This window comes from Corticium candelabrum, chromosome 1, assembly GCF_963422355.1.
Source record: "Corticium candelabrum chromosome 1, ooCorCand1.1, whole genome shotgun sequence".
In the NCBI taxonomy this organism is placed as follows: domain Eukaryota; kingdom Metazoa; phylum Porifera; class Homoscleromorpha; order Homosclerophorida; family Plakinidae; genus Corticium; species Corticium candelabrum.
This window is the reverse complement of record NC_085085.1, coordinates 14,144,780-14,172,445: the sequence shown is the minus strand read 5'-3', so window position 1 is coordinate 14,172,445 and position 27,666 is coordinate 14,144,780. Positions and strand designations below refer to the sequence as shown.

Genomic DNA, 27,666 nt, shown 5'->3' with positions numbered 1-27,666 from the left:
GCATAGATGCGTCAGTAGTCTGTAGCCTGTTGTGTGCGTTGTGTGTATATCGTGTAACTGTGACGACCTAATGAGACGGAGCTTGACTATGGTGATAGTAGACAATATTATATATATATATATATATATATATATATATATATATATATATATATATATATATGCATGTTACATGCATATCGAACGTTATATGTATGGTCACAAGGTGTACGTTTTTGTAACAATGGCAAAGCTGTTTTGCTGTCTGATGAATTATTTTCTGCTGGTGGGTCTATTCATTCAAATCGATGGTCATCAGCAGCGAACGGCAGTTACACCAAGGTTTTAGCAGGGATCGAGTTGAGCTGTCTGGTTGTTGTTTTTTGTATATAATATCGTTTCTGAAGACTGGATTTGTCTTTGCGTTATGGTGGTCATGACAACAACTGGTATTAGACTTATTGACTCATATCTGAACCAGCGTTCGACGGATACAGTACTGGTACCGGTATCGGTATTGGTACATGTATCAATGCGGAGTTGGACAGTACCCAGTCTGGCCGATACCTCGCGCGGGTCCGGCGCCTCAAGGGTTAACGGATGTTGACTTTTGCCAATGGCATTTGGTCTTATTTTTCAGCAGATTTTTAAGGTGTCGTGTAACATATGCTCAGAAAGCGTTGACTGAGGTGGGACAAGTCTGACAAGTTTAGATGATTCGGAAAAGGAGTGTAGACAAGGCAAGCAGCAATCAACAATTAACGAAGCGATGCAGGAGGCGCATGCAGCAGTAGGATCCCTGGGTTCGGGAACTTCATCGTTTTAAGGGAGAGATGGTTGCCGTAGCTAGTTAGAGTCTAGTACACTAATGTTGAGGCGAAGACCAGGCTTTTGTTGTTTTTGAATCAATGCTCTTTCTGATTTAATTAATTTAACAATTAATTATTACCGCAACAAACAATTGAAATGTCTGTGTAATTGGTATCGGTATCGGCCGATGCTTGGAAACTGAGGTATCGGCAAGGGCGTAACTAGCATTAAAATTTTACCGAGGCAAGTTTATATAAATTAATTAAGTAAGCAATAATTTGTCTTTAACCTACTTTATGTATAATGTAAGTAAACGTAGCTTCTATAATAACAACTGTTCCAATCTGCGATGTCTTGTACATTCAAATCTTCGTAAGACGTTCTCTCTACTGACAGCCACATCTCTATGAATATATAAAAGAGCTAAGCCACTTAAAATGCCCGATCTTTTCTGTTATCTACTAACTGATACATCTAGCAAAATTTTTGCAACGCCACACCCATTTTATTTACCGAGGCAACTGCCTCGGCTGCCTCATGCCTAGTACGCCACTGATCGGTATCGGTAAGATTTAGGTCTCACGCAGCCAGTCCTTCCCCTGTTTATACCTAAAAATAGAAAGGGGATGGGCTGAGACCAGGAGCTCTATAAATGCTTCTGGCAAAACTTGGTATCGGTGGAAGACTAAAAGTCTGAACCACTACAGTACATGTTAACACATGCACCATGATCGTAGGTTTAGGTAGCTATAGACTGTACTGTACAACCGTGGTATTGCGAGCTCACGTGCGAGTAACCACTAGATTAGCTGATCAATTTAGCTAATTAGGCTAGAGACACATTCTCGTTTGGTTTGTTCAAGTGTACGAGAGACTGCACGTCATGCTGGTTGGTGCAGTATTTGCATACGCGCTGCTAATGGTTTCTAGCATCTCTAGTGGCAATAGCAGCGACGGAAGAGAGTCGTAAGCCACGCCCTAATCATGTCTCCTTGTGTGCGATCGAGCAGCTTTGAACAGAGTATGTGTGTGTTTGTATACTGGTGCTGTAGGAAACCGCGCGTAGATACTGACGACAGTCATTTGCGCTTTGTGACCCCAAGAAACAAAGATATCGAGTTCTCACCCGGTGCAGGTGGTCACGTTATCTTGGGAGGAGTTTACCTGGACGAGAGAGCTCTCATGCCTGTCAAAGGAGACAAAGTAAAAAAATTTATTATATTTTAGGATTTGATAGATGCAGTACTGTATACATTTTGCATGTAGGGAGAAGCAGGAGATAAGGGATTGTCAGTAAAAGGAGACACTGGTATGCAAACATGTCTAGAGTTGTTGGCTATTCGACTCGTTTGATTTGTTAGGCAGGAAAGAATAATGAATCATAACTTTAGTAACTATAATTAGCTGGAGAGTATACGTGGGAATTTCGTGCCAGTCTCCCCGTCCTTGCCGCTCTCCCATTTGTCTCTCTGGAGCGGAGAGAGACTGGTACCAGATTCCGGTGCAATTATATTAAGAATCTGCAAATGAAGTACAGTAGTGTTCTACCAGTACCAAGGTTTGCGGATACTACCGGGACCAATACTGATTGACATTTCAATTATTTAATTGTTGTGGTATTAACTGTTAAAGAGCATTGATTCAAAACAAAAAACTCTTGTCTTCACCTCAACACTTTTTAGTACTCTAGTACTTATCTACGGCAACCATCTCCCCCACATAAGACGACGAGGGGATGATTGAAGCCCTACCTGCATGCCCCTTTTGGATCGCTTCATTGATTGTTGACTGCTGCTTGTCTTATTTACACTCATTCTCCGAATTTTCCGGCAGCCTAAACTTGTCAGGGTGTTTTCTCTGCAGGTGTTTTCTAAGATTTGAGGTATCTATATCTAGATAATGTATTGTGAGTTCTTGAGCTTGTATCACCTCTCGAAACGTTTCCGAGCATATTGTGCACGACACCTTACTGTTATCAACTGCTGAGGCCACAAAATAAGACCAAATGCCACTGGCACGAGTCGACACAATGACATGATAGAACACATCCGTTACCCTTGAGGCGCCAGACCTGCGCGCGAAGTATTGGTAAGAGATGTTTTAGTACCCATACCGACGTACCGGTCGCAGTATCCGTGAATATTTATGATACAAGTGGTGTCTGTTCGAAGTATGCAAAAGATTGTGCATTAGGCACCTCGTCAAAGTAAATTGCACCAAAAGGAGGTACACCATGCATGCAGTCTCTCTCCGCTCCAGACTGACATACGGGGGGCAGCAGGGTGGCGCAGCAGGGTGGCGAGACTGGCTTGAGTCTACCGACTAATAACAAATTGCTAACTTGCCTTTTTTTTGTCAATTGAAGGGTCAAAAGGACAGAAAGGAGAAGGTGGCTTGAAAGGAGAAACAGGAGTGTCCGTGAAAGGAGAGAAAGGTTCGTCAAACGGCGTTGCACGCTGTAACTCCTTACTGGATCCATTCAGGATTCGTCTTTAGGAGTCGCTGGGAGCAAGGGAGCTAAAGGTGCCGGCGGTGACAAGGGAGATGGTGGCAGTTCAGGCAAGGATGGCAGTAAAGGAGAAAAAGGTGGGAAGGGAGAAGCGGGAACGTTTGGTAGAGACGGTAGAGACGGACAAGCTGGTGTTAATGGAGCGAAGGGAGACAAAGGCAGCGCAGGCAAAGACGTCAATCCAAACACTTTAGCTGATCTAGAAGCGAGGATCAAAGCTTTGGAGACATTCGTTAATGACGAACCACCCAAATGGCAAAATAAAAGTGGATTACTGGCAAACATAACAACCCTAACCAAACAGTCACTTGTATTGTTAGCTTTGGTACGTGGACATTTTACCCATCTATTTGTATTGTTTTGTTGTGTATGATACATTGTATAGGATCCAGAAAATGGTCGTGTCAATTATACAATTGTTGCTGGCCAGTTACCCACGTCACTGTCGTTAGATTCAGCCAGTGGGATCATCTCTGGTAGTGTTCCCAACTCAGTCATAGCGACTGCAACAAACAGACAGGCATCGTTTACTTTTACTGTTCAAGCTATTGACTCAATAGGAAAAACTGCAATTCAAAGGTTCACTATTAAAGTAGAAGGTGAGTTTAGTTGTTGTTTCAACATTTAATCAAGTTGGTGTACTAAGGGTATGCGCGCTTGAGCACACACACACACACACACACACACACACACACACACACACACACACACACACACACACACACACACACACACACACACACACACACACACACACACACACAGAGGCATTGAAGCTAGCTTGATTGGCTTGACAGTCTGCATACAGACCGAGTTCAACCTTCTTATAGAACAACTGCTGAATTGGTTTTGGGCTGCATGACTCTCAGCGGGTTTTTCTTTGACGTTTATGGCCATATGAATATGTATGCAAGCCGGCTCTTCTTTCTCATTGAAGGATTGGAATGATTGCCTTTAATATGATGACTATAGTCCGGCATGAGCAACGGTTGAAACCTATGCGTGGCCATATTAATGCAGACTTATACCCTGTCCTCTTTTCGCATGCTTCTCTATTGCTTTGACCACGTGTTGACACTACACTTTCATGAAAACTGTATCGGCAGCACGTGGTCAAGTAAGTGAATATAGGGGTATGTAAAAAGAGGACTGGGTATCTACTATGAGTCTAATAAATGTAGAAGACAGCTGCATGCATCATGATTGGGGACATTGGGTTGATATGCCAGAACAGTTAATTAAGTTATAATATACTGTACGTGTGTAGTAGGAAAAATCGTCCTTCGGGAATTAAAGTGTCCCGCAACTAATTTCTTAGGGTTATATATGGTTAGGGTTAGAGATCACTTTTAATTCTGGGGACACTTTTTTCCTAGAAAATCTAGCGCGGGAGGGAGACTCTTTCAGGTGGACAGTATTTCCTCCAACACCGGTACTGTCGTATGTCTGGAACAGAATATTTATTAACACAGTTAATAACCGTGGCAAGAACGGGCTGTACATGCGGCTACCTAGATGTCTAGCTTAATTAATTGGCTCTACTGTAGGAATGATGTAGTTATACATTGCAGGTTATCCACCCGCGGATTATGATTCTGGCTGGTTTACCTTCACTGCTCAGAAAGGTTCTAGCTCGTACAAAGAATTTTCTCACAGTTTTGCAGATTATCCTGCTAGAGTACGAGTGTTAGTTAAAGCTATCGACGGACCTAATAAAGACTTTATTTTCTACGGTGTGGGTTGTGGCGTGGCAGACGACGAAGACGATCATTACACGGGAATTGTGTTTGCTTACGATACGAATAGAGTACGGTTGTGGGCACCAGACGACAGCAATGCAGGGAAGAACGGTGGTTATGCAGTCGGTGTAGAAGATGGATGGGGAGGAGAAGTAAACGTGCAACTATCGCGATCGGCGAGCGTAAGAGTATTGGCGTGGAGAAATTCTCCCGACGGTTCTCCCGACTACAAGACGGTTTGGACTAGAATGAGTTCTCAAGCTGGTTCTTCTTCTTACAAAGAATTCAAGCACGGGTTAACTAGCTATCCTGCCGTCTGTCGTGTTCTCACCAAAGCAGTCGATGGTACTAATAAGGATTTTATTTTTGAAGCGGTAGGATTTGCGACTTCGGACGACGATGCAGATCAGTACGGTGGATTGGTGTTTGGTTATAATTCCTCTTCGGTTCGCTTGTGGGCTCCCGATGGCAATAACAGAGGAAGTAACGGGCGTATTATATTTGTAACGGATGGTTGGGGTGGCGAGACGAACACACAATCGTCTAATAACGCCGACGTGAAGGTGGAAGCTTGGTCTTCGTCTAACTCGGCGGTTCGTCCTCCGTCATTTGAAAGCAAATGGGTGAGCATTTCTTCTCAGTCCGGATCTTCATCGTTCAAAGAAATCACCCACAATCTTGGTGTCTATCCGTCTCTAGTGCGTGTCCTTGTGCGAGCTCGTAATCCTAATAACGTCGGCTACTATTTTGAGGGTTTTGGAGCTCAACCCGGCGACGACGAGTTGGATGACTATGGTGGTCTCATCTTCGCTTACGACACAAAGCGCGTTCGTATTTGGGTGCCCGACGTTAACAATGCTAAAAAGAACGGTCGCATATTGCCACTGTATGACGGCTGGGGAGGAGAAGTGAAAGTGCAGCAACACCAGAGTACACGCGATACGGCCGATGTGAAGGTGCAGGCGTGGTTGTGATTCACCTGTGCAGATTGCATTTTTTCCAGCAGACTAGAGAGATTCTTCGCTAATAGATATTCGTTCTAATGATCGATGTCTATTCATTTGCATGTGTTGCTGACCGTCTAGAATTGGCAACTGTACCCAATGTTCGAATACGAGTCTAGCATATGAGTTGTTCTTGCTTGCTGTGTTCAAATACATCATGGCTAGTGTATCGGTATACTTGCGTCACTAGATACTGTCATTCATTGCCAACAATTGGAGGGTCTAGTTAGTTGAGGCTTTAGAAACACAAGAAATGTCGCACTCGCACGAAGCACGTCGCATGCACTTTTCGGCAAATACCTAAACATAAGCGGAGACAATGTATGTTTTAGTGCAGAGATACTAACGGCACAACTCTAAATCACATGTGCGTGTGATCGCGCATATCTCTAAACCGGCGAGTCACAGCTCTACCAATTTTTGCTCGCGCACGCCGATTCGATCATCATAGACACCGAAGTTATCGTTGTACTCCAGAGTATCGCGAGTTTTTGCCAATCGAGCTGCGTTCTCTCGCGTTGTGTAAAGCAGTACATCAAATTGCCACCAAATCTGAAATGTCCATTTGACCTCGGACGGTACACACAGAGCGTGTTGTTTATTGCCAGCAACGTGGTTAGCTAAAGTTTTTGCTAATTATAAGTACATCCGGGTCCTTCAGAAATATGCTGAGTATTTCGTTCTTCTGTGTTTGTGCGTCGAATAGCAGCTGCTAGGTTTGCTACACCTGTTCCATGCAACATCTTCGAGGCGACGCCGCCAAGCGGAAATGTCGAAGTACCTATTAGCTGCCCTTTGATATTCGGGAGTTTGTGTTCTCACCGCTACATCCGGGAGTTAGTGCGTTTGCATAGTTTGTTTTTTAGTTTGTACGGTAAATCAACTACTGGTATTCCGTGATACCGGTATCAGCAACATTTGTTCTTTTTTTTGTGACTAGAAAGATAAGCCTGTTAGGTGTGCTTGGGACTAACAGATGTGAAAATGGGTATGCTTTCCAGTTGCGCAAGAGATCCAATGCGCTGCAGCGACAAGAGAAGTGTGGAAAGATTGCGTCAGCTGGAAGAATTAGGCGCCTACTATCTAGCCTACTAATTGTACGTGTACATGTTAGACATGTGTGAGGTATGAGCATGCTTACGTAAATTTTGGGCCACTAGACAAATCACACGTGCAGATTACTCTGCTTCTTTCGGGCACATTTTACCATCCATGATTAGGATATATAACATAGCTGAAGCAGGATTAGATTAATTAATTAACATAGCCTAAAAGTTGGAGAAACGTGTGAAGCAGGACTCTAGTTGTTGTTTTTGTTGTTGTATTGTTGTTGTTATTTTGTTCTTATTGTTATTATTGTTGTACCCAATCTTGCTGTGTAGACAGTGATTGATGTAAGAAAGACTATACAGATGGTTAATTATTGTTAGTAATTTAAAACAATAGGAAGGTGGAGTTCTACACACACTTGCTACGAGAATTTTTAGTTCTGAAATGTCATTGTGTCTATATTTGTGTTATACGCGTACGAGTACTTGTATGCTGGCTATTCAGTTTCTGCTGCTGCTCTTGTATTATATAATATTTTTGTTATTATTTATTGTTGCATTTATTACCCGAGGAGTGCTCATGTGACGAGTATACAGAACTACATGGCAATAATTATCCGGCGTTGATCGTGTTATACGGGAACTGGGCACTACGGCGCGAGAGTGTCCGGTACGAGGCTACTATGACCTTTGCAGGTACACTCGAAAGATACGATAGTAGAATCAAAATTGGAACATCCTGCGTGACTCCACCTAGACTAGCGGACAAGCTCCAACAACCATATGTCGAGATTACACGAGCGCTACACTGTACCAGTGAACGCACGCTATACATTCCGAAGTTGTTTACATGATCGTTTTCGTCGAGTCCAGTCGGTATTTCCGTCGAGTCGGTACAGTGTACTGTATTTCCGTTGTGTCGAGTCGGTATTTTCGTCGGTCGTATACGCTAACGACCACTAGATACATCCCTCGCTATGCCTAGGGTTAATTATAGTTGGCCAGTTGGTTTCTCGGTGAAGTAGCGATTTGCCAAGTTTTTTCAAAGTATTGTTTGGTTCAGAGGATTTGTGGTGAATTTTTGTACGAACACGTGTACAGCATAATTAAAATGGCGTCCAAATCGGGCGTAACCTTCAATTGTTACTCACCCAGCGCAGCTAGAGGCTACTGTACTGAAGACTATCTAATCGTTAGATTTCGAGCAAATCAGGCTATTCAAAGTCTAGACGTCGTCTAGCTGTCTAGCTAGACTTCTTAGCGCTCGACTAATGAGAATGAGAAGACAATTCTACATTCGGGTACACAGTGACATCCATTTGTAGTCGACGCAATTCTCGTGTAGCAAACGTGTGGGAACGAATTTCGAAGCCGTGAAAGCGCGACTGCCAGCCACGGCACGTGATAATAAGTTCCGTAGGCGTGGTTGTATTCGTAAGCAGTTCTGAAGTGCTGCGACAAAGACGTCTAATGTCTAGAGCTCTTTGTCTCTTGTTCTGTTTCGTTAGCTGCGTTTTTATTATTGGGACCGACGCCCAAGACATGGACGGCAGCTCTGCAAACGCAGTAAGACCACCAGAAGCTCCTGATTGGTCGAATGTCGACGTAAGTCATCCACATTACTATTCTCCTCGACTAGCGAGTGCGTGATTGACGCTTTTACACGTATTCATGTTGCCTGTATCGTAGGGTTACGTCATGCATGGAAACTGTATGTTTGGCTTTGTTGGTCCGAATCAATACTGAGCTAGCACTAGAATTCTCTAGGACATCTAGGAAGTGTGTGTGAAGTGTGACTCATCCAGTGAGTCAGTGTTTATTTTTGAAACTTCTGCAACAAGCGTCTCGCTGGCCGCACTGTACAGTTTTCTAATCTGCATGCTTGCACACAGTGGACTTATCATTTTAAGGAAATTTCTCTCAAATGTCTAGATGAGATGTGTGGAATATACTGTAGTAACTTGACATTATATTACAACTTAAACGCAAAGAACTAAAATTTTAGACTAAGTAGAGAGCACCCATTAACAAGGTTATAATTTATAGTAATAGCTTAACAACATCACTACACTCCTCCCTTCTAGGTTTTTATAGGTTATGAGCAGGAAGTTTCTTGTATTTTTTCTGACAGGATATTGTCTTGTGTATCTATTCTTGTGTTGGTGATAGAGCTGTTGCTGTGCATGCTCTTTAGTGTTGGTGTAGCAGCTTTCTTTTGGGGTGGTTGTCGAATAGACTATTGTTTGGGCAGGTACTTATCTCCTGCTTATTTGGTACCAACTCGACATTATTGATTGTGTCTCCTGTGGCCTGTGTTGTTTCCTGAACGGTGCTATTTTGAGTGTGGAATAACCAAATGTGGGTAGTCTGGAACAGAGCGCACTCATCCACCAAGTCGTAATCTAATGATAGCTGTGTACTAACAGAACTTCGATCACTACAACAAAGAATTGAAATTAATTAACTGATCGAGTGCCACTACGATAGACTTTTAGCTGGCTACAGAATTTGACGTCAGAACTGTTGGGAGTAACATACTCAGTAAACTTATAGTTTGCAGTTTCATTAAAGTGCATCTGGGGATACTAGTAAATGCTCGGTTAGCATTGTGTTTGGCGAGCTATGATGTTCTGTCTTTACCTATTCGCGTAACAATGGTCGCGTTATGAAGCAATAGTTTCTGTCAAACAAACGCGGGAACTCAGGAAACAGACTTTCGGTTGCTCTTCTATAGTATGTTTCTTTCAATTATCCGAATCCGTGTTCAATTATGTGAATTCGGCGTTCAATTATCCGAGTCGGGGGTTCAATTATCTGTTGCTTACTGCTGTTGTGCAATATCATGGAAATGAATAACTTACATAGTCTGCGGTTGGGCGGCTGCTCAAATATCATCATTCGTCAGCTGTCTAGACGCAATAATTTGTAATTAATCTTGACTTTAGCGTGAATTTTTAGTGTGTGTTGTAGGATAATTTCCTTTGCACTAATCTTGGTGTCCCACGTTTCCGCGGAGATCTAGCTAGGCTGTCGTGAGCGAACTAAATCTACATATTTAGAAAGCCTACAACAACGTCTTGTTCTGTCAATCGTGGTGTAATCCGCATACTTTGTAAACCGCGCGTCCAGCGTGATACCATCACAGTCCCCATCATGCGTCGTAGCGGGTTTTTAGCTAATCAAGAGCTCGAATTTCACTACTTCGCCTTCCCACCTTTCTTGAATCAATCATTTATTGTTCGGCTGAAACGGGAAAGACGTCACGAAAGAAATGTGGCGGTTTTGACTGTACGTATCAGACTGAAATAATTAGTTCTATAAATTTGGTACTTCTAAGACAGAACATCGGATAATTGAATGCCCGAATCGGATAACTGAGCGCCCAACTCGAATAATTGATTGCCCGAATCGGATAATTGAACGCAAAATACTATAGTTGTCTTCAAATCTTCGATCACGCTTCAATCGTCTCACTCGTTTACTGAGATAGTCGCGTAACAATGGTCGCGTAGTCACGTGATTATGGTTGCGTAGCAATAATTTCTGTTAAAGTAACGCGCGGAAACTCAAAAAACGACTTTTCTCTTCTTTTAGCTTTTTTCTTTCCATTCCGTTTGTCACGCATCGGTCTCCTTTGCTCTTTAGTCGCGTAAGGGAGCAAAATCGAGAGTCGTTTCACTCTTTTCGCCAAGAAATTACAATTCAGTCGACCCCTCGAAAGGGGTCCCTTGCTAAATATAATATATCTCGACCTCAATTGACATGACAAGAGAGAGGCTCGCTTCGCTCGCCAATTACCATATTGTAGGTTGCCAGATAACATGGAAGGTCTATATTCTAATTCTCTACGTTTTGTTTTTGTGCTAGTACTGACACGTGTTATAGCATTTTGTTTGTGTTTGCAGTGTGCTTCTCTAAACAAGTATGGCTCAAATATGTCGTGTACATTTGTCAGGAATGCTGCTAATTGTCAACTCGATGATGGCTTCATTGATTACTTTGAAATTATATATTGCGATGTTCCTCATAAACTTGTTCCGCTCATTGTCACAGTGATGGTAAATATGTGTTATTGTGCATTCATTGCTTCTATTTTATGGTGTACAATAGTTGTTTGTGACATCGCATGTGGTTGTGATAGCTCTAGAAAACTAAAGAAAAGTTACAAGTGTGGGAATGGATTATTTGTGTATTTATGAAAGTTCAATTTGTGATAATGTGTCATTGATTGAATTTCTGATGTTATTGAGCAGGTGTTTGTTTTAGAACAGTCACACTATAATGTGTGTTTATTTAGTTAGTGTGCTTTTCTTACAATGTAATTCTGATGAGTGATTTGTGAATTGTGAAAATTCAGTTTATTTGGCTTGCTTTTCTACTTATTGCATTAGGAACAACTGCAGAAGAATTGTGAGTATAGCTAGTTTTGCTATTTGATTGACAATTTTTGTCACTCATTTTGTTCAATTCTGTCTAGTTTCTGTCCCTCTCTAACAGTCATTTCCCAGACATTAAAAATGAATCAGAACATGGCGGTATCTTCTGCTTTATTTTTAAACTTTGATAGCATTTTTGTTTACATTGGCTTTTGGTCTAATTATAGGGTGTGACATTTTTGGCTATTGGCAATGGAGCTCCTGACATTTTTAGTTCATTTGCTGCTATAAAAAATTCAAAGCAAAACGATATCAGTCTGGCTATTGGAGCATTGTTTGGCAAGTGTTTCACATGCGCACGCGTGTGCACACACATATACCACACACACACACACACACACACAGACACACACACACACACACACACACACACACACACACACACACACACACACACACACACACACACACACACACACACCATCTACTAGTGTGGAGTGCTTTCTGTTGTTTAGGTGCTGGCATTTTTGTGTCTGGTGTTGTGGTGGGTGCCATATGTATTAAGACAACATTTACATTGACTTCTCGACCATTTTTAAGAGATGTTATTTTTTATTTGTCTGCTACCATGTGGGTGTTTACAATTCTGTGGCGAGGCAAACTATTTTTAGCAGAGGCACTTGGTATTGATTGTTTGTTTGCATTTTTGATGCATTTAATTTACTAATTAATGTAATATTTATAGGTATTATTGGCTTGTACGTTATATATGTGATTGTAGTAGTTCTTGGTCGCTACATCTATCAGAGAGGGAAAAAGCGTCAAGGTGGTGATATTCCTTCCATGTCACAAAGTCCCAAGCTTACTGGGAAGGAACTTGTTGATGGTCAGCGCAAGAGGTCACAACCTGATGTTTATATTCGTCAGGCAATAACAGCTTCATGCGGCTCAGAGTCAGGAGTTGGAATGATGCAGGAAAATGGAAGTCCAGACAATTTACAAGAAGAGAGGGACATACAGTCACCAGAGTCATTTGAAGAACATGTGGATCCAGTGGATCCAGGAACTGTAAGCACAAGATCGTCAAAGGAACTTGATACAATATCTGTTGCTTCCGACATTGCGACTGATCTTGTTGATGCCAGTGGCCATTTCTCATCATACAGTACTGGCTGCAACTCCCCTTTAAGAACAAGACGAAGATCAAGAAGTTTGCCTCCTATACGGAGTCCATCTGAACATGAAGTGACTGTGACAGAGAGGCTACATCAACAGCGCAGGAAGCTGAGGATCAAACGAATGTCGTTTGGAATAGCAAGTTTGCATCTTAGTTGCAGAGTAAAGTTAGAAATGCTGCTACATGTTTATGAGTCATTTGTTTAGATGCTTTAGACATGGGTGAGACAATTGGAGTTGCATTGCTTGGCAATTATAGAATAGCTCATCCTCACACATCTCAAGCAGCACGTAGATGGGATCGAGAGAGGGATGAAGGCATCGGTATAAACCAAAACAGATGCTGTTTTAATAGCTATTAGTATATGAACATGTTTGACTGATTAGAGGATGCTGAGCCTCTTCTTTCTGAAAGTATTTCTTTCAAAGTGGACCCTCTAGATCATCCATTTGTCTATGCACTAAAAGGACTCATTCCTATCAAATGTGAGGATTGGAAGGGAGAAGGAATTATTTGGAAAATTCTTGACATTTTAAAAGTATGTGGCATTTTTAAGAGATACGTATTGTAGCAGTTAAATTCAAGAGAATATGTTTATTCATATGTATTTAGATTCCTGTATTGTTTTTGCTGTTGCTGACGACACCTGTTGTTGACTACGAAGAGGATTACAACAAATGGAACAAATGGTTAAACATCTGGCACATTATGATTGCCCCTGTTTTCTTTGTCGTCGCAACAAACAGTATAATGCTTACGCAAAACTGTGCTCAACAAAATCTAAACTACTTTTGGCGTGTGTTTCAGTCTACCACATTGAGCTGAATGGTGTCTTTCCTGTTTGGGCTTTGGCATTGGTTATAGCTGTTGTTGCTGCTGTTGTGGTTGCATTCACTTCTAAGCCCTACAAGCCTCCTGTCTATCATGCAGTATGCACTTGTTGTAGTATTGATCTACAAAGCATATAACCCATACATGTTTACAGCTGTTTGCATATGTGGGTTTTATTGTATCAATCATATGGATCTATGCGGTCGCTAATGAGATAGTAAACGTATTGCAGGTAACTGTAATGGCATTGGTTTCTGTTTTGCTTACAATGATTTGATATATGACGTGTAATTCTAGACTTCTGGTGCTGTGTTTAACATTAGCAGCGGTATTTTGGGGTTGACAGTTCTAGCTTGGGCTAACAGTATTGGAGGTAAACGACAAATTGCTGATAACATCAAAAGTGCATTTAGTTGACTATATATAAGTTGCTTAAATAATAGATTTTGTATCTGATTTTACCATGGCAAAACAAGGTTTTCCACGGATGGGCGTGTCTGCATGTTTTGGTGGTCCTTTACTGAGTAAGCTTTGTAATATTCTTGTTCAAGTTTTAGGCAAGTTGTAAATTTTGAATTTGTTTAGATCTCCTTCTTGGATTTGGCATTGGAACTGCATACCGCTGCATTACTAATGCATCAGATTATACAATGAAGGTAATCTGTTGTGAGACTAATGGAAATATCTAGGTATGATCAAACCTATCGACAACAACTAGACAAAGAACAGAAAAAATAGAGTTTTTGAAGATACATGTGTGGATGTGACCTGTGCACATGGACATTAATTGTGTTGTGCTGGAAGCATGTGATGAAATCTGCCTGTAAGACGTGAGACATTTATGACTTGGTACATCAAGCTTTTTGCTTGACAGAGTTTAAAAGTGATGCTGTGATAGTTGGCATGCAATTTGGTTAAGAAATTCAGGCACTTAGATATTTTTGGTTTCGTTTGCTGTTGTATTAGACAGATGATTAATATGGTTGGTACAAATATCAACTGTTGTTTCAGACTGGCTTACGGACAATGAGTAGTTGTTGTATAGAAGGTTGGTAACAATGCATATAATGTGTTTATTGTTCTGCATGTCTTTGACTTAGTATACGTAGCTGAATGCTTAGTCTTATCTCTATATTATCCACTCTGCTGGCTGACGACAAATCTTAGAAAGTGTCTAAGAGACAAAAGACAATTGGGCAAACAGACGTTGAGATAAACAGAATTGACCAACAGTAGCTTTTGAGACGTAGCTTTGTATTGGCTATTTGTTTATGGACTGTTGGCAAATGGGTGAACATAAAAGGATAATATAACATGTAGCTATTGACATGATGATTGTAGAAAGGTCAAAGCATAGACATAAACTGCAAAAAAACTAGAAAAAACAACAGGTAGAATAACAGATGGTATGAACAATGGACGATGGGGACATGAGATTGTTAATTGAAATCTGTTTCTTTGTTGCAGCTGAACTCTCTGACATCGGTTGAATTTATTTGTGCAATATTTCTTATGGCAAACCTGGTATTCTCATTGGTGCTGGTTACCATTGTATTCAAATTTCGAGTTGGCCGTTTTTATGGCATCAGTCTACTATGTATTTATGTTACATTTGTTGTCGTAGCAGTCTTTGGAGAAATTGGTTTGATTTCATCTCCCGTATAAAATTAATATGTAGACATAGAACTAGATACAACAGGAGTAGCTAAGTGCTATACCTATACAGCATGATTGCTACTTATATTGTCTATTCAACGGAGACTGTAACATTTTATATTTTTATATATATATGTTGCAAACTTGATGTTGTATGATTTTTTAAATCATAAATTTGATAAGTCAATTATTTTTGGACTGTTTTATTGCAATAATCAGTTGCATGTTACTGTGATGCAAATCCATTAGATGGCTTAAGGCTAGGTCGATGTCACTCTGGGTGTCACTGGTGTTGTGACTCAATGACTTCTACCAATTAATATCTACTACAAGCTTGAGTAAACCCTCCAGCTAGTAAACCAAAGTCATGTGGTGCGTTTGGTTGCACGGGTTTTCTACCATGGTGAGCCTCTCGAGCATCGATATCGCTGATGTCATTGTGTTTTTTACTAACGCTACGATTACTTGTTCATACGTAACGGCAAGTCTTAGAAGGCTAATGCGCATGCGCATACTACAGTGACAAAGCAAGATGGCCAATTCCAGTATTTACTACCGAACTGCATTTGCAGTTGGAGGGATGACTTGCTCTTCTTGTGTGCAATCGATAAAGAATACTGTCTCGCTATTGAGTCATCGTATTTTCTCCGTGAACGTCTCGTTGGAGTCTGAATCAGCCACAGTCAAACACGCACGAGAAATAACAACAGATGCGATATGTCGTTCTATTATTGATGCTGGATTTGACTGCTCCGTGACGGAATCTGAGCGTTTATCATTTCACGAGAGTCATTATGATGTTGTCGGGATGACGTGTGATTCGTGTGTTCATACAATTCGCAGAGGGCTGTTGGATGTGGATGGAGTTCTTAGAGTGGACTTGTCGCTCAGTGAGCGATTGGCTTCTGTTGAACATGATGTGAATGTTTTGCCTGATGTATTGGCTGAGAGAATTAGGGAGATGGGATTCGATGCTTATCCTGCATGTAGGGTCAAGATTGCAGACAAGAGAGGACAAGGTGTTTAGATTAGACTGGACACCACGCACACACACACACACACACACACACACACACACACACACACACACACATGCACACACACACACACCACACACACAAACACACACACACACAAACACACACACACACACACACACACACACACACACACACACACACACACCATCACCACAACAATAACAGCAACACAATTATGACATATACTCACAGACACATGTACAGTAAGTTTACATACATGTGGATGGCTTGTTAGGGGAGATTAGTGAACAGACGACTCTTCTTCCTGGCAACGTTTCTGATAGAAAGAAAAGGCAGCGTGACAGTATTGAGCCAGTAATGTCGACAGAGCAACTGGTGCATGTGCGTATTACTGGCATGACATGTGCCTCATGTGTTGCGGCTATTGAAGGAGCTCTCATGAATATGAAAGGTATGAGTTTTGTGGTGGTTTGTGTAGCATGGCTAGTTACTGGTAGTCAGTCAATGCTGTTTAGAGGTTCAAGAGGGTTATTACACTATTCTATAATGAAGATGTGAAAATCAATGCAACTATATGAATTTGAAGTATTAATTAAGTAGACTGTAGAAAAACAAAGAATAATACAAAAGAAGTCACAGCTTTCTGTTTCCCCATTTTGTTTGTTATTTTCCTTCAGTTGTTTTCCTTCAGTTGTTTACTGTGTTTATAAATCCGTGCCTTGTCAAGCTTCAGGACTATCTATCTTCATAGTTTTGTGTTCTTGACATGTAGGTGTTCAGTCAGCTCTTATTGGTCTCATGGCTGAGAGGGGTGAGGTGATGATTAATTCTCAGCAGACTACGCCAGATGCTGTAGTTGAGAAAATAAATGATTTGGGCTATGAGTGTACACTGATTGATAAAGTGGAAGATGGCAAAGTGGAGCTCTTGGTAGGCAAACTGATAGATATGTGTCTACAGTAGTGGCTTTGTAGAATGTACCTACTGTGTATGAACTGTTTGAGTAATGGTCATGAAGTGAACAGACAGGTCATAGGGTATTTGTTTTTTTTTAGTTTGGAGTTACAGTGGTTGCTTGAAGTTGTACAGGCTGAAAGCATGTGGTAAATAGCTTGTCCACATTGCTGTAGTCCTTTAGGCAGACAGATGGACAAGTTGGCAAACAGATTACATCCATGTACTGCAGTGAATATTTTTCTGTGAGGAAGCAGATAAGTAGCCATCAGTAAAGTAGTGATAGAGTTTATCTGTCATTGTTGGTGACTGATAGCCCGACTAAAGTTAGTCGGTGTAGGTCACACTGCTCAACTACATGCTAACTTCCACTTTTTTGTTTGGATTACTTGAGAGTTGTATTAGTTGGGATACTTTCTTTGTAAAATTTTGCTAATTGAACTGTATGATTGCTGTAGATATCTGGTATGACATGTTCGTCTTGTGTACAACTCATTGAGTCATCGCTCAAACGACTTGAGGGCATTGAAGAAGCATCTGTGGCTCTGGCCACAATGAAGTGTGTTGTGCAATACAAACCTGAAATTTTAGGTGTTCGGAAGATCATTCAAACAATTGAGGTATTTCCCGATTAATTCAAATTCAGATCAGTGAATCTTATTGTGTGTGTGTGTGTGTGTGTGTGTGTGTGTGTGTGTGTGTGTGTGTGTCGTGGTTGTTAGGATGCTGGACACTTTACAGCTACATTGGCTAGTGCTGGTCAAGGAGAAGAGCGGCTGTCACACAAGAAGGAAATTCGGCAGTAAGATTTTGTGTTTACCAGATTTTTCTTAATTTGGTAAACTAAAAAATGTAATTGGGTAAATACAAGAATGTCATGGAATGAAACATATTGTTGATTTTTATACATGTACAGTAGATGGAGAGACAGACAGACAGATAGACAGACAAACAGACAACAGACTGACTGGCAGACAGACAGACAGACTGACTGACAGACAGACAGGCAGACAGACAGACAGACAGATAGACAGACAGACAACATTATTGACGAACAGATTGACATAAAAGTCATTACCATGTTGCACTAAGAGGACCGCTTTGCTGTTTCATGAAGGTGGCGCAATTCGTTTTTGCTGTGTCTTCTTTTTGCCATACCAACAATGGGTGTCGCTATGGGACTGGAGGGTAAATGCCCCGATCTTATTGCACCAGGTTTATCAGTCAGAAATTGTATTCTCTGGATATTCTGCACAATTATTCAGGTAATACTTTCCCGCCACATTTTGTAACACATGCAGTGGATACAATTGGGGTTGTTTGCATTGTTAGTTTATTGGTGGAGCATATTTCTACCTGTCTGCTTTCAGAGCTCTCAAACACAAGTCAACAAATATGGATGTTCTCATTATGCTGGCAACTACAATTGCTTATGTTTATTCGGTTAGTGAAATCAGAATGATTTACCTGTTAGCATGCCTGCCAGCACACATTTTATGTTTGCTTGCTTGTTTGTTTATATGTCTGATTATTTATTTGTCTGTTTGTTGTCTGTCTGTTGTCTGTCTGTTTGTCTGTCTGTTGTCTGTCTGTTTGCCTGTCTGTTTGTGTGTCTGTTGTCTGTCTGTTTGTCTGTCTGCTTGTCTTGCTGTTGTCTGTCTGTCTGTTTGTCTGTTTGTCTGTTTTGTACTTATGTTTGTTTTGTTAACTTAAACTTACAGCAGCAAAATATATAGGACATGCAATAAGGTAATCTAATTACATATGTCTAGTAGGATTGTTGCAGTCCTCCTTCAGTCTTTACCAATGTTATGCAGTTTTGAATACTTTTCATTGTGTTTAGACCAGTGACTTTGAGACATCATAGTAGCATGATTATCTTTTTCTTTCAACATGTTATAGTTGTCAGATTATTAACATTTGCCAGTATCTGGGAGTGCGCTAGCACTGCACTCCCTAAGTAGGGATGGCACCGGTAGTTAATATTAATCCTGAGTTTTACTTTACAACATTACAGATATTGCTTACTGTCCACTTTTACCAACCAATTAGAGTCCTACACTGGACAGCTATCTTGTTTAACAACTTATTGTTACTTCTTTTGAATTTTTTTCTACTTGGCAGAAGCTGGTTTTGTTTTTCTTGGACGAACTAACTGACCACTAAGGTTGTATTATCAAAATGTGTAAATGTGAAGTCATTTGCTGATTGCCCAACAGTAATAGTGTGACATTAGCTTAGTTGTTTGATTTGGGGTCACTATTTTGGGTGTCTAGTAGTTGCATGATTGAGATGTAAATTTGTCAGGCAGTTAGTTTACTCAGAATGAACTTTTCAACAAGTATTTTTTAGACAATTGTGACCATTGTTGCAATGGCTAAAAAAGACAAAGTTCCTGTTGTCTTTTTTGAAACACCAGTGATGTTGCTAGTGTTTGTGGCTCTTGGACGTTGGCTGGAACATGTTGCAAAGGTACAAGCTGATGTGTTGGGCAGTACAACAACATGTGATGCTGACTGATACTGTATAAATGATCATGTTAGGGCAAGACATCTGAAGCCTTGGCAAACCTGATGTCTCTTCAAGCCAGTGAAGCAACACTTGTGTCTCTTGGTCCCAAAGATAACATTGTTTCGTAAGCATCACTTGTAACTTAGTAGACATAACTTTTATTTATTGTATTTTTGGATTTATTTAGTGAGGAAATAATTGATATTCAGTTGCTTCAGAGAGGAGACATTGTCAAGGTTAGTGATCATGCTTTCATTGTAGGCAGTTGGATAAAAAGTCATGTTGACGCATAGCGAGATTAATTGATGGAAAGAGTTGCCAGTTGCCAGCTGAACAGACAAAACTGAATGCGCATGACAGTCATGTACATTTCTTAGTAGCCACTTCTTGTTTCTATAACTAAAAAGTATCATTATCAACTACAGTATTTCCTGCCCAATTATCCAAGTCTGGCAATCAATTATCTGAGGCAGGTAATCATTCAGAACTGTCTGTCTAATTTGTGTAGTAGGTAGATAATTATGTAGTAAACAGTGGGAAAGTGGTTTGTGGTAGAAAGCCAAATGCCTGTAATGAGTAGTCAGACGCATAGTTAAATAGCTAGACGAACAGGTAGACACTAGGATTGATTTGCCTCGTTTACAGGTCATCCCTGGTGGCAAGATACCAGCTGATGGTCGTGTTTACTTGGGTGACTCTATGGTAGACGAGTCAATGCTTACTGGAGAATCAATGCCTGTTCGCAAACAACCAGAAGACATTGTAATGGGTGGAACAGTCAATTTACACGGTCTCTTGCTGGTGAAGGCAACACACGTAGGAAGAGACTCAGCATTATCTCAAATAATTCGTCTCGTTGAAGATGCACAGTCTTCAAAAGCTCCCATTCAACGATTTGCAGACAAAATCGCAGGCTTTTTTGTTCCCTTTATTATTATTGCAGCCATTTTGACGTTTACCATTTGGATCTCAATTGGAATTGTTAATTATGATCCGATCAATGACTTCACCAAGCGCAGGATTGATGACAATGCAACAAAGAACGGAAGTTGCAATAGAGAATATCCCAATCAGAGCGAGAGCTATTTTGCAATGGAATTTGCTTTTCAGACAGCCATCACTGTGTTGTGTATTGCATGTCCTTGTGCTTTGGGTCTTGCCACACCTACAGCAGTTATGGTAGGGACGGGGCAAGGAGCGAGGCAGGGAATACTAATCAAAGGAGGCGAACCACTAGAAATGGCTCATAAGGTAAGCAGGATTGGCTGTTGGTTATAGTAATTTGTAAACCAGATGCACACAAACACATTATCGTGATGGCAGAACCAATGAAAAGCATGCTATCTCATGCAGTCTTAAATCTTTTACTGTCATGCTGTTAGGTGATAGTTTATGTATTCACCAGAGGCAAATTGTATTTGTAGACAATGTGGTTGCTTTTCAGTTTTTTGTATATTTTAGGTGCGAACTGTTGTGTTTGATAAAACAGGAACTTTGACTCACGGCAAGCCTCGTGTTGTCCACAGCCAGATGCTACATCAAGTCTCGTCAAGTGAACAACTCTTGCTGCTTGCAGCTATTGGAACAGCCGAGGCTAGCAGTGAGCATCCTTTAGGAGTTGCCATATGTGAGCATGCCAAGGAAGAATGTGGTGTGGAACATCTTGGTCAAGTGACTGACTTTGAAGTCGTCCCTGGATATGGACTAGTGTGCACAGTATTTGGGTTGGATGCAGTCATGAAACAGAGTAGCAAACTTGGTGCCAGTTTTGACTTATGGCGTAAGTTGTCTGAAGGTGAGGATCACCGTTATCATGTCTTGGTTGGCAACTGTGAGTGGATGAACAAGAATCAGATTTCTGTTTCTATGGAGACTCAAGAGGCAATGAAAGAATTTCAACATCTTGGACACACCGTTGTGCTGGCAGCTGTTGATGGTAATAGTTTGTATCAATATTAGACTTTTGCATGGTATGAGAGAACAAATAGAATCAGACAAGCAGCCTTGCAGGTGAGCAGTAGGTAGGCCAGTGGGCAGGTACTACACACAGACAGGGAGGGTGTGCAGATGGACAAACAATCAGGTAGCAGTAGGCAAGTGACAGGGTATACATTCAACAGTTACAGAGGCAGTGTGGAAAATAATGGTAGGACATAGGATAAATGTCCCACCAAATTTTTTGTTTGTCTGACCAAATAATACTGCACATGTTGGGACGAGTTGGGGTAAAACATTCACGTGTAGGCATATGTGATAGTATAAACCTTGTGTCATAGCACGTGATGGCCTCTCCAATGGTGTAACTGTTAATTTCATGAACATAGGTGCCTCCTAGCATGCTTTATCCAGAGAAAACCTCAGCTGCCTTTAACACCATTTCTCCCTTGGAAGTTGGTTATCAAAAATTACATACAAAATGGCTGCAAGAATGTCCTACCTAGGGTCAGTCTGTCCAAGCCAGAATAATTCCTTATTATCCACATTGCATGGGCACACATACTCAAACATGTCACATGATACGCTTTGTTTATCTAGATATAGTAGATCAGTTTCATTCACTTGACTAGTGAGTCTTTTTTGTATGTTTTTATGAAGGGAAAGCTAGTGCTTTGATGACTATTGCTGACACCATCAGGTTAGATGCGATAGATGCTGTGGCTGAACTACATCGAATGAGAAGCAAAGTTGTCATGCTGACTGGAGACAACAAAAGAACAGCACGAGCCATTGCAGATCAGGTTTTCTTATATACTGTAGTATCTTTGTTTGTTTGCCATGTCACCTGTCAATTCTGACCTATACAAGTGAAAGGGGATTTATTCCCATCAAACTGAAGTTGGAACTAAGTTTCTTGGAGTAGATGACCAGATTCTTGTATGAAAACTTTGGCTAGATCACTGGGATAGGAAGTCTTTTGTTCATTCGTTTGTTGGTTTGTCTGTTTACCAGGTTTCTGTTTGTGCACTAACTAGCTTGTCCGTACCTTTTCCACAAATCTGTCACTTGATGTTTGTGTTTGTTGTGTTCAGATTAGCAGCTGCAATCATTATAACTTGATGTTGATGCAGGTTGGAATCAGTGTCGTGTTTGCTGAAGTTCTGCCGTCACACAAGGTGGAGAAAGTTTGTGCACTTCAAGAAGAGGGAACACATTGTGTTGCATTTGTGGGAGATGGTGTCAATGATTCACCTGCTCTCGCACAAGCAGATGTTGGTATAGCCATTGGTAGTGGAACTAACGTAGCCATGGAAGCCGCAGACATTGTGCTAATTAGAGTGAGATACACATAAATGTTTTGATATTTTTATTGTAAAGCTAGAAGTGTTGTTGTAGTTGTGTTTATATCGATGTTTGTTGTTTTTGTTGTCATCCCCTGTGTGGTTGGTTTCGTGTATTCCGTTTGCTTGTGTACAGCATTATTCAACTATGTGTTTTTATGTTTGTTTGTCAGTCAAAGCATGTCTATTGGTACAATTGTAAAAGGTACTTATTAAGCAAGGTAGGCATAGGCTATAATGACATCTAAGGTTACAAGCTTTTTAGGCAGGCAGGAGCAAACAATAGAAAACTGTTGATGAAAGTCTGTTTACTTGTTTTTTTGTTTGTTTCTGTGTTTGTCTGTGTTTAATCATTCTTGTAAATATATTCTACATCCTATTTTATCCCATCGGCAAGGCAGTTATTGTCTCCAAGGTTGAACTTGTGTCTAGTATAATGTCAGTCAGTTTGAATTTTCAAAATTATTATCATTTTGTTTCTGACAGTTTGTTGCATGTTATTGAAGTTGCTTGTTGCTATATTGTTTTGTTTCTTTAGGATGATTTAATGGATGTTGTTGCTGCTATTGACTTGTCTCGTGTGACAGTTCGTCGTATTCGTATTAATTTCTTTTGGGCAATTGTATACAACATGATTGGAATTCCGCTCGCTGCTGGCATCCTTCTTCCAGTTGGTTTCATTATGCCACCATGGGTAGCCAGTGCTGCCATGGCTATGTCTTCTGTTTCAGTTGTTTGTTCATCACTAATGCTGAAATGGTGAGGCCTCATTGTCACTGCGTTGGTATAATATATTGTGCTTACAACATGTAACATGTAGCTTGTCACACCAGGGCGTCACTTGGCATGCTAGAGTGTGCCGTTGTATTGCATATCTTGGTGTGGCTGTTTGATGCCTCGGTAGTGGGGTACATTTATAATACTCAGCATTCACATGATCTGCTGCATTATCTAGCACCAGTTTGTGTGTATGATAAATATGATTCAGCACAGGTTTGCTAGTGAAAGGCACTCATCTACTCATACATCTGTACATTGTAGTGGGGGAACACTGTTCATGTATGAATACGAATAAGCTGTTCTATTTCTCCAACAAGGACAAACCGATGCAGTTGATAGTTTACTAGCAGAACCAGACATAAACAGAACAGTGTTTATGGACAGAGGATTCTGGTGTAGGGTTTGTAATCAGATCTCTCTATTGTGCACAGGTATACTAAGCCACAGAATCGATCAAGCTATTTGAAACCTGTGAATGAGAAGTTTCCAGCAGTGATTCCTAGATGGGAAAACAGGCTCGTGTCATATGAAACAACTGTATAGTCTAACAGTTTGCTGTAGAATATTACAATTATTACAATTATTACAGAAGACTAAAGAAGACTATTAGAGATGTTGCTGGTTATAGTTGATTAATATTGAGTAAGGTAATCATATATTAATTTGCAACTAAAAAGTCAATCAAGCAGCCATATCTGCACCCCCTAGCTACCAGCATTGGTTGTTACCATAGACACAATAGACATTATTACAATCACTAGTTAATCAAAAACATGACCACAACCAGTGTAATAGAAAAAATGAAACAAGATGGCACAACAGTCAGCCCATCAGAGTAGATCCCTCCCGTTCTCGTCTGCAAGGCAGTGTATGACGTCGTCTTGTCATCGGTGGCACCATAGGCGAGAACCTCAATAATATAATTCGCGCCACTCTCTAAATCATAGCTCACAGTCAACCAATCCTCGATGGAACAACCAACCAGCGTCTCAGTAATATGATTCTCGCCGTCATCCGTGATACCACACGCACTCCCAATCGCAATCGTCGGGTCGACATGCAATACTGCATTGCTACTCTCCGATATCCCAACTACACCACCAATATTCAACCTGTACACGCAGTAGTGATTATTTGCCGGCGACAGCAACGGTTTCCAACCGACTGTGATCGACGAGTCGCTCGTATTCAGGACCCTCAGTGTGGCGTCTGCAGGCAGTATGGGTCGTCCGTAGGCCCTGATGTCGGTTGATACCATGATGCGATAGGACAGCTTGCTATAACAGCCACTGTAACGCTCGACGAATATGGTGTACTCACCGGCGCTTGCATTCTCGGTCAAATACTCGTAGAATCCCTTGTTAAGACTCCGCTGCATCCCTGCGCGCTCGAGTGCGGTCACCGTGCCTTGCGCGCTGTTGAATTGCTTGCCCAACTGGTCGGAGCCGTGGTTGACTGTCACTTCGACGCAGCCCTCACACGGCTCGACGATGATGGCTAGTCCGCCTGGCGATCTCAGGTGGAAGGAATACGGGCGTGTGCCATGCTCCAGCTCTCCTTTCTGCCATTCGTTGTTTAACAGCACTGACTGTGCGGTGACTTTAGTGGGATGTAAGAAGACCGACGTGATTAAGAGAGCAAGTGAAAAAAAGGAAGGAAACGCACGCACCATTGCTGCCGAGTTTACTGAACATACGGGCATGCTTACTTGTTGAGGCGTGCCTACACGTGACTTACAAAAGTGTCCATTACTGTACAGTACATGTACCTACATCTTACGTACATGTACTGTAAACAGTAGTAATAGTGTAGCAAGTACTGATAGATACGAGTTAATTAAACAGGTGGTTCTTTTGTGGTTTGATTAAGAATGTTGTTCTAATTCGGGACACTAAACATTTACGTAACAACATCCGGGCAATTTATAAGTATGGATGAAGTGGATACCGTTGTTTCGTATAGGGAGAAATACAAGGGTGCTAAGAGAAAGATGAAGTGGTTAGTATATGTAAGTATGTTCTTGTTTGGGAAAGTAGGCTGTCTCGTGTTTAGACGTGTAATTGTGTTTGTGTCTGGTGTTCGAAGGAGCACGAGTGTTTCAAGGAAGAACTGAGAAAATCGCAGCAAACTTTGCTGCAAGTTTCTAGAGAAAAGAGGTAGAGACGTCACCCACTCTATTCTGTCTTGTCACACACACACACACACACACACACACACACACACACACACACACACACACACACACACACACACACACGCACGCACGCACGCGCGCGCGCGCACACACACACACACACACACACACACACACACACACACACACAACTATGCACAACTAATATCATGTGTTGCATTTGTATTGTGTTTAGCTATTTATTGGACAGACTTATCAGCTATGAGAATCTTCCTGACTCGTCTTCAGGTAGGTGCTGTTACAGTGCTTTACAAACTCTTGTAAACACTAATTAAATAAGATGTGCCAATACATAACCAAATTATAAACACTAAAATGTGTGCTATAGTTAATTTGAGTAAATTATTAAATGCAAACTTTGAAGGTCATTTTCATAGATTTGAGCTTAAACTTTGTCAAATTATAAACAATATTGTAATAAGGACCTTTTAAAAGCATCCTTATGTTGATTGTAGGACTAGATCTGTGCATTTTAGGGCCAAGTCTAGTTCTAGATTTGCTTAGTATGCATCGTTTTGTATGACACTTATTTTGACATATTAGAGGATGAAGTCACAGCATTGTCTTCAGAAGAGGGCGAGGGAGCTCTAGAGGTATGAGTTATGCATATTTTATTTTTGCCAATTGTTACGTTGCTACTGGGTTTGCCAGATAAGACAAGGCGACTCACCTATACCCACTGAAGTGAAGTACTTGACTGTGCAAATCATTAGCTAATCATCATACGTAACTGTCCCTTTCTCTTGTTCTCTATTCTTGTAGACCTAAGAAACCGTGTTTGGAAGTAGTAGCTGAATCTACTGGTCATCATCAAGAGGTGACTGTCCCTCCACTTACCATCAAACTAGGTCATGCGTCTGGTGGTAGACATGGCAGTAAGATGTTTGTGTCATCAGCTGGTGTTAGTGAAGCAGAAGCTAATCCACCTACTGTAACACCTACTCCTAAAGCACTCACATCAGAAATGCTGAAAGCTATTCCCTCTTCTATCTCATCTTCTCCGAGTAAATCCAGTTCGGTTGTACCTCAACTAATCACCAAGCAACACAAACCGTCAGGAATCAAGTCACTTCCTGCTGCACCTCGACTGCTTCAATCTATCCCTGGCAGTGCTAGTCGATTGCCATCACATTTAACAGGTGGCATCCACACCAAGCTTGTCACTCAGGCAGGAATGGGTCAGTTATCTTCGCCTTCGCCTACTTCTACAGTTAGTCCTTCTGGGATACAAAAAATGGCTGGAAGTGCACTGGGAATGCGAAGAATTGTAATTGGTGGGTTACATGCAGGAAATCCTACTGTTTCAAGTGATCCAAAAAGAGGGATAGGAAAAGATTTGATGTCACCTCAAGGTGCAGGGAGAATAAACTGGGGGGAGAAAAGTTGATTGGAGAAAAACATGGTTTTCATCGTTGGCAAATTGTGACGTGATTATATGTGTTCAGACTAATGTATATGATCAAAATTCTGAAAAGTGAATATGTAGTTATAGTCTCTTGCGCAGCCCCTCTTTTATTAACATGCATGTGCGAGGAGCAGAGAGGGGGCGGTGCCCGCACCTCTTGCACACGTTAAGAGGGGCTGTGCTTTAGTAGTACTACTGCTATCAATGTTTTCAACAACACTGGGACTGATTTGGTATCATGATTGCTTGATTCGGTATCAAGATTACTGACTATCATTTAAGATGCTTTGTCTAAGCAAATGTATTTTGTTTGTGTTTGTGTCATTTAATTAATTAATTATTGCTTAATTAGAAAAAACACATTTGAATTTGTAGTGTGATGATAGAAAAAACCCGAAGCCATGATCATGAGA

General features: G+C 41.1%; 5 protein-coding genes across 5 annotated transcripts; 4 read left to right on the top strand and 1 right to left on the bottom strand.

Annotated features, from left to right (window-relative positions):
• The first annotated feature begins 1,608 nt into the window (after positions 1 to 1,608).
• Positions 1,609 to 6,214, top strand: LOC134193069 (uncharacterized). Its single transcript, XM_062661859.1, has 7 exons — positions 1,609 to 1,755; positions 1,842 to 1,992; positions 2,056 to 2,098; positions 3,155 to 3,223; positions 3,286 to 3,623; positions 3,684 to 3,897; positions 4,870 to 6,214. Exons 1-7 carry the CDS (start codon positions 1,673 to 1,675, stop codon positions 6,009 to 6,011), a joined length of 2,040 nt encoding a protein of 679 aa, XP_062517843.1. The 5' UTR covers positions 1,609 to 1,672; the 3' UTR covers positions 6,012 to 6,214.
• Positions 6,215 to 8,520: 2,306 nt separating this feature from the next.
• Positions 8,521 to 15,320, top strand: LOC134188138 (mitochondrial sodium/calcium exchanger protein-like). The gene is made up of 16 exons (XM_062656340.1): positions 8,521 to 8,695; positions 10,996 to 11,148; positions 11,448 to 11,500; positions 11,568 to 11,625; positions 11,694 to 11,805; positions 11,982 to 12,149; positions 12,212 to 12,784; positions 12,850 to 12,966; positions 13,030 to 13,181; positions 13,256 to 13,388; positions 13,451 to 13,572; positions 13,629 to 13,706; positions 13,772 to 13,847; positions 13,918 to 13,998; positions 14,060 to 14,130; positions 14,942 to 15,320. The coding sequence occupies exons 1-16, from the start codon at positions 8,561 to 8,563 to the stop codon at positions 15,137 to 15,139; spliced, it is 2,280 nt and encodes a 759-aa protein (XP_062512324.1). The 5' UTR covers positions 8,521 to 8,560; the 3' UTR covers positions 15,140 to 15,320.
• A 343-nt stretch (positions 15,321 to 15,663) lies between these two features.
• LOC134185405 (copper-transporting ATPase 2-like) lies at positions 15,664 to 24,228 on the top strand. Its single transcript, XM_062653188.1, has 16 exons — positions 15,664 to 16,149; positions 16,406 to 16,582; positions 16,904 to 17,061; positions 17,544 to 17,705; positions 17,808 to 17,887; positions 18,203 to 18,350; positions 18,418 to 18,528; positions 19,438 to 19,557; positions 19,629 to 19,720; positions 19,784 to 19,832; positions 20,242 to 20,847; positions 21,058 to 21,532; positions 22,192 to 22,334; positions 22,665 to 22,871; positions 23,413 to 23,633; positions 24,086 to 24,228. The coding sequence occupies exons 1-16, from the start codon at positions 15,711 to 15,713 to the stop codon at positions 24,195 to 24,197; spliced, it is 3,300 nt and encodes a 1,099-aa protein (XP_062509172.1). The 5' UTR covers positions 15,664 to 15,710; the 3' UTR covers positions 24,198 to 24,228.
• Positions 24,229 to 24,270: 42 nt separating this feature from the next.
• Positions 24,271 to 25,353, bottom strand: LOC134185424 (uncharacterized). The gene has a single exon (XM_062653207.1). The coding sequence runs from the start codon at positions 25,324 to 25,326 to the stop codon at positions 24,412 to 24,414; it is 915 nt and encodes a 304-aa protein (XP_062509191.1). The 5' UTR covers positions 25,327 to 25,353; the 3' UTR covers positions 24,271 to 24,411.
• Positions 25,354 to 25,574: 221 nt separating this feature from the next.
• LOC134187677 (uncharacterized) lies at positions 25,575 to 27,621 on the top strand. Its single transcript, XM_062655832.1, has 6 exons — positions 25,575 to 25,662; positions 25,740 to 25,810; positions 26,024 to 26,076; positions 26,392 to 26,441; positions 26,500 to 26,537; positions 26,611 to 27,621. Exons 1-6 carry the CDS (start codon positions 25,585 to 25,587, stop codon positions 27,233 to 27,235), a joined length of 915 nt encoding a protein of 304 aa, XP_062511816.1. The 5' UTR covers positions 25,575 to 25,584; the 3' UTR covers positions 27,236 to 27,621.
• Positions 27,622 to 27,666: the final 45 nt, after the last annotated feature.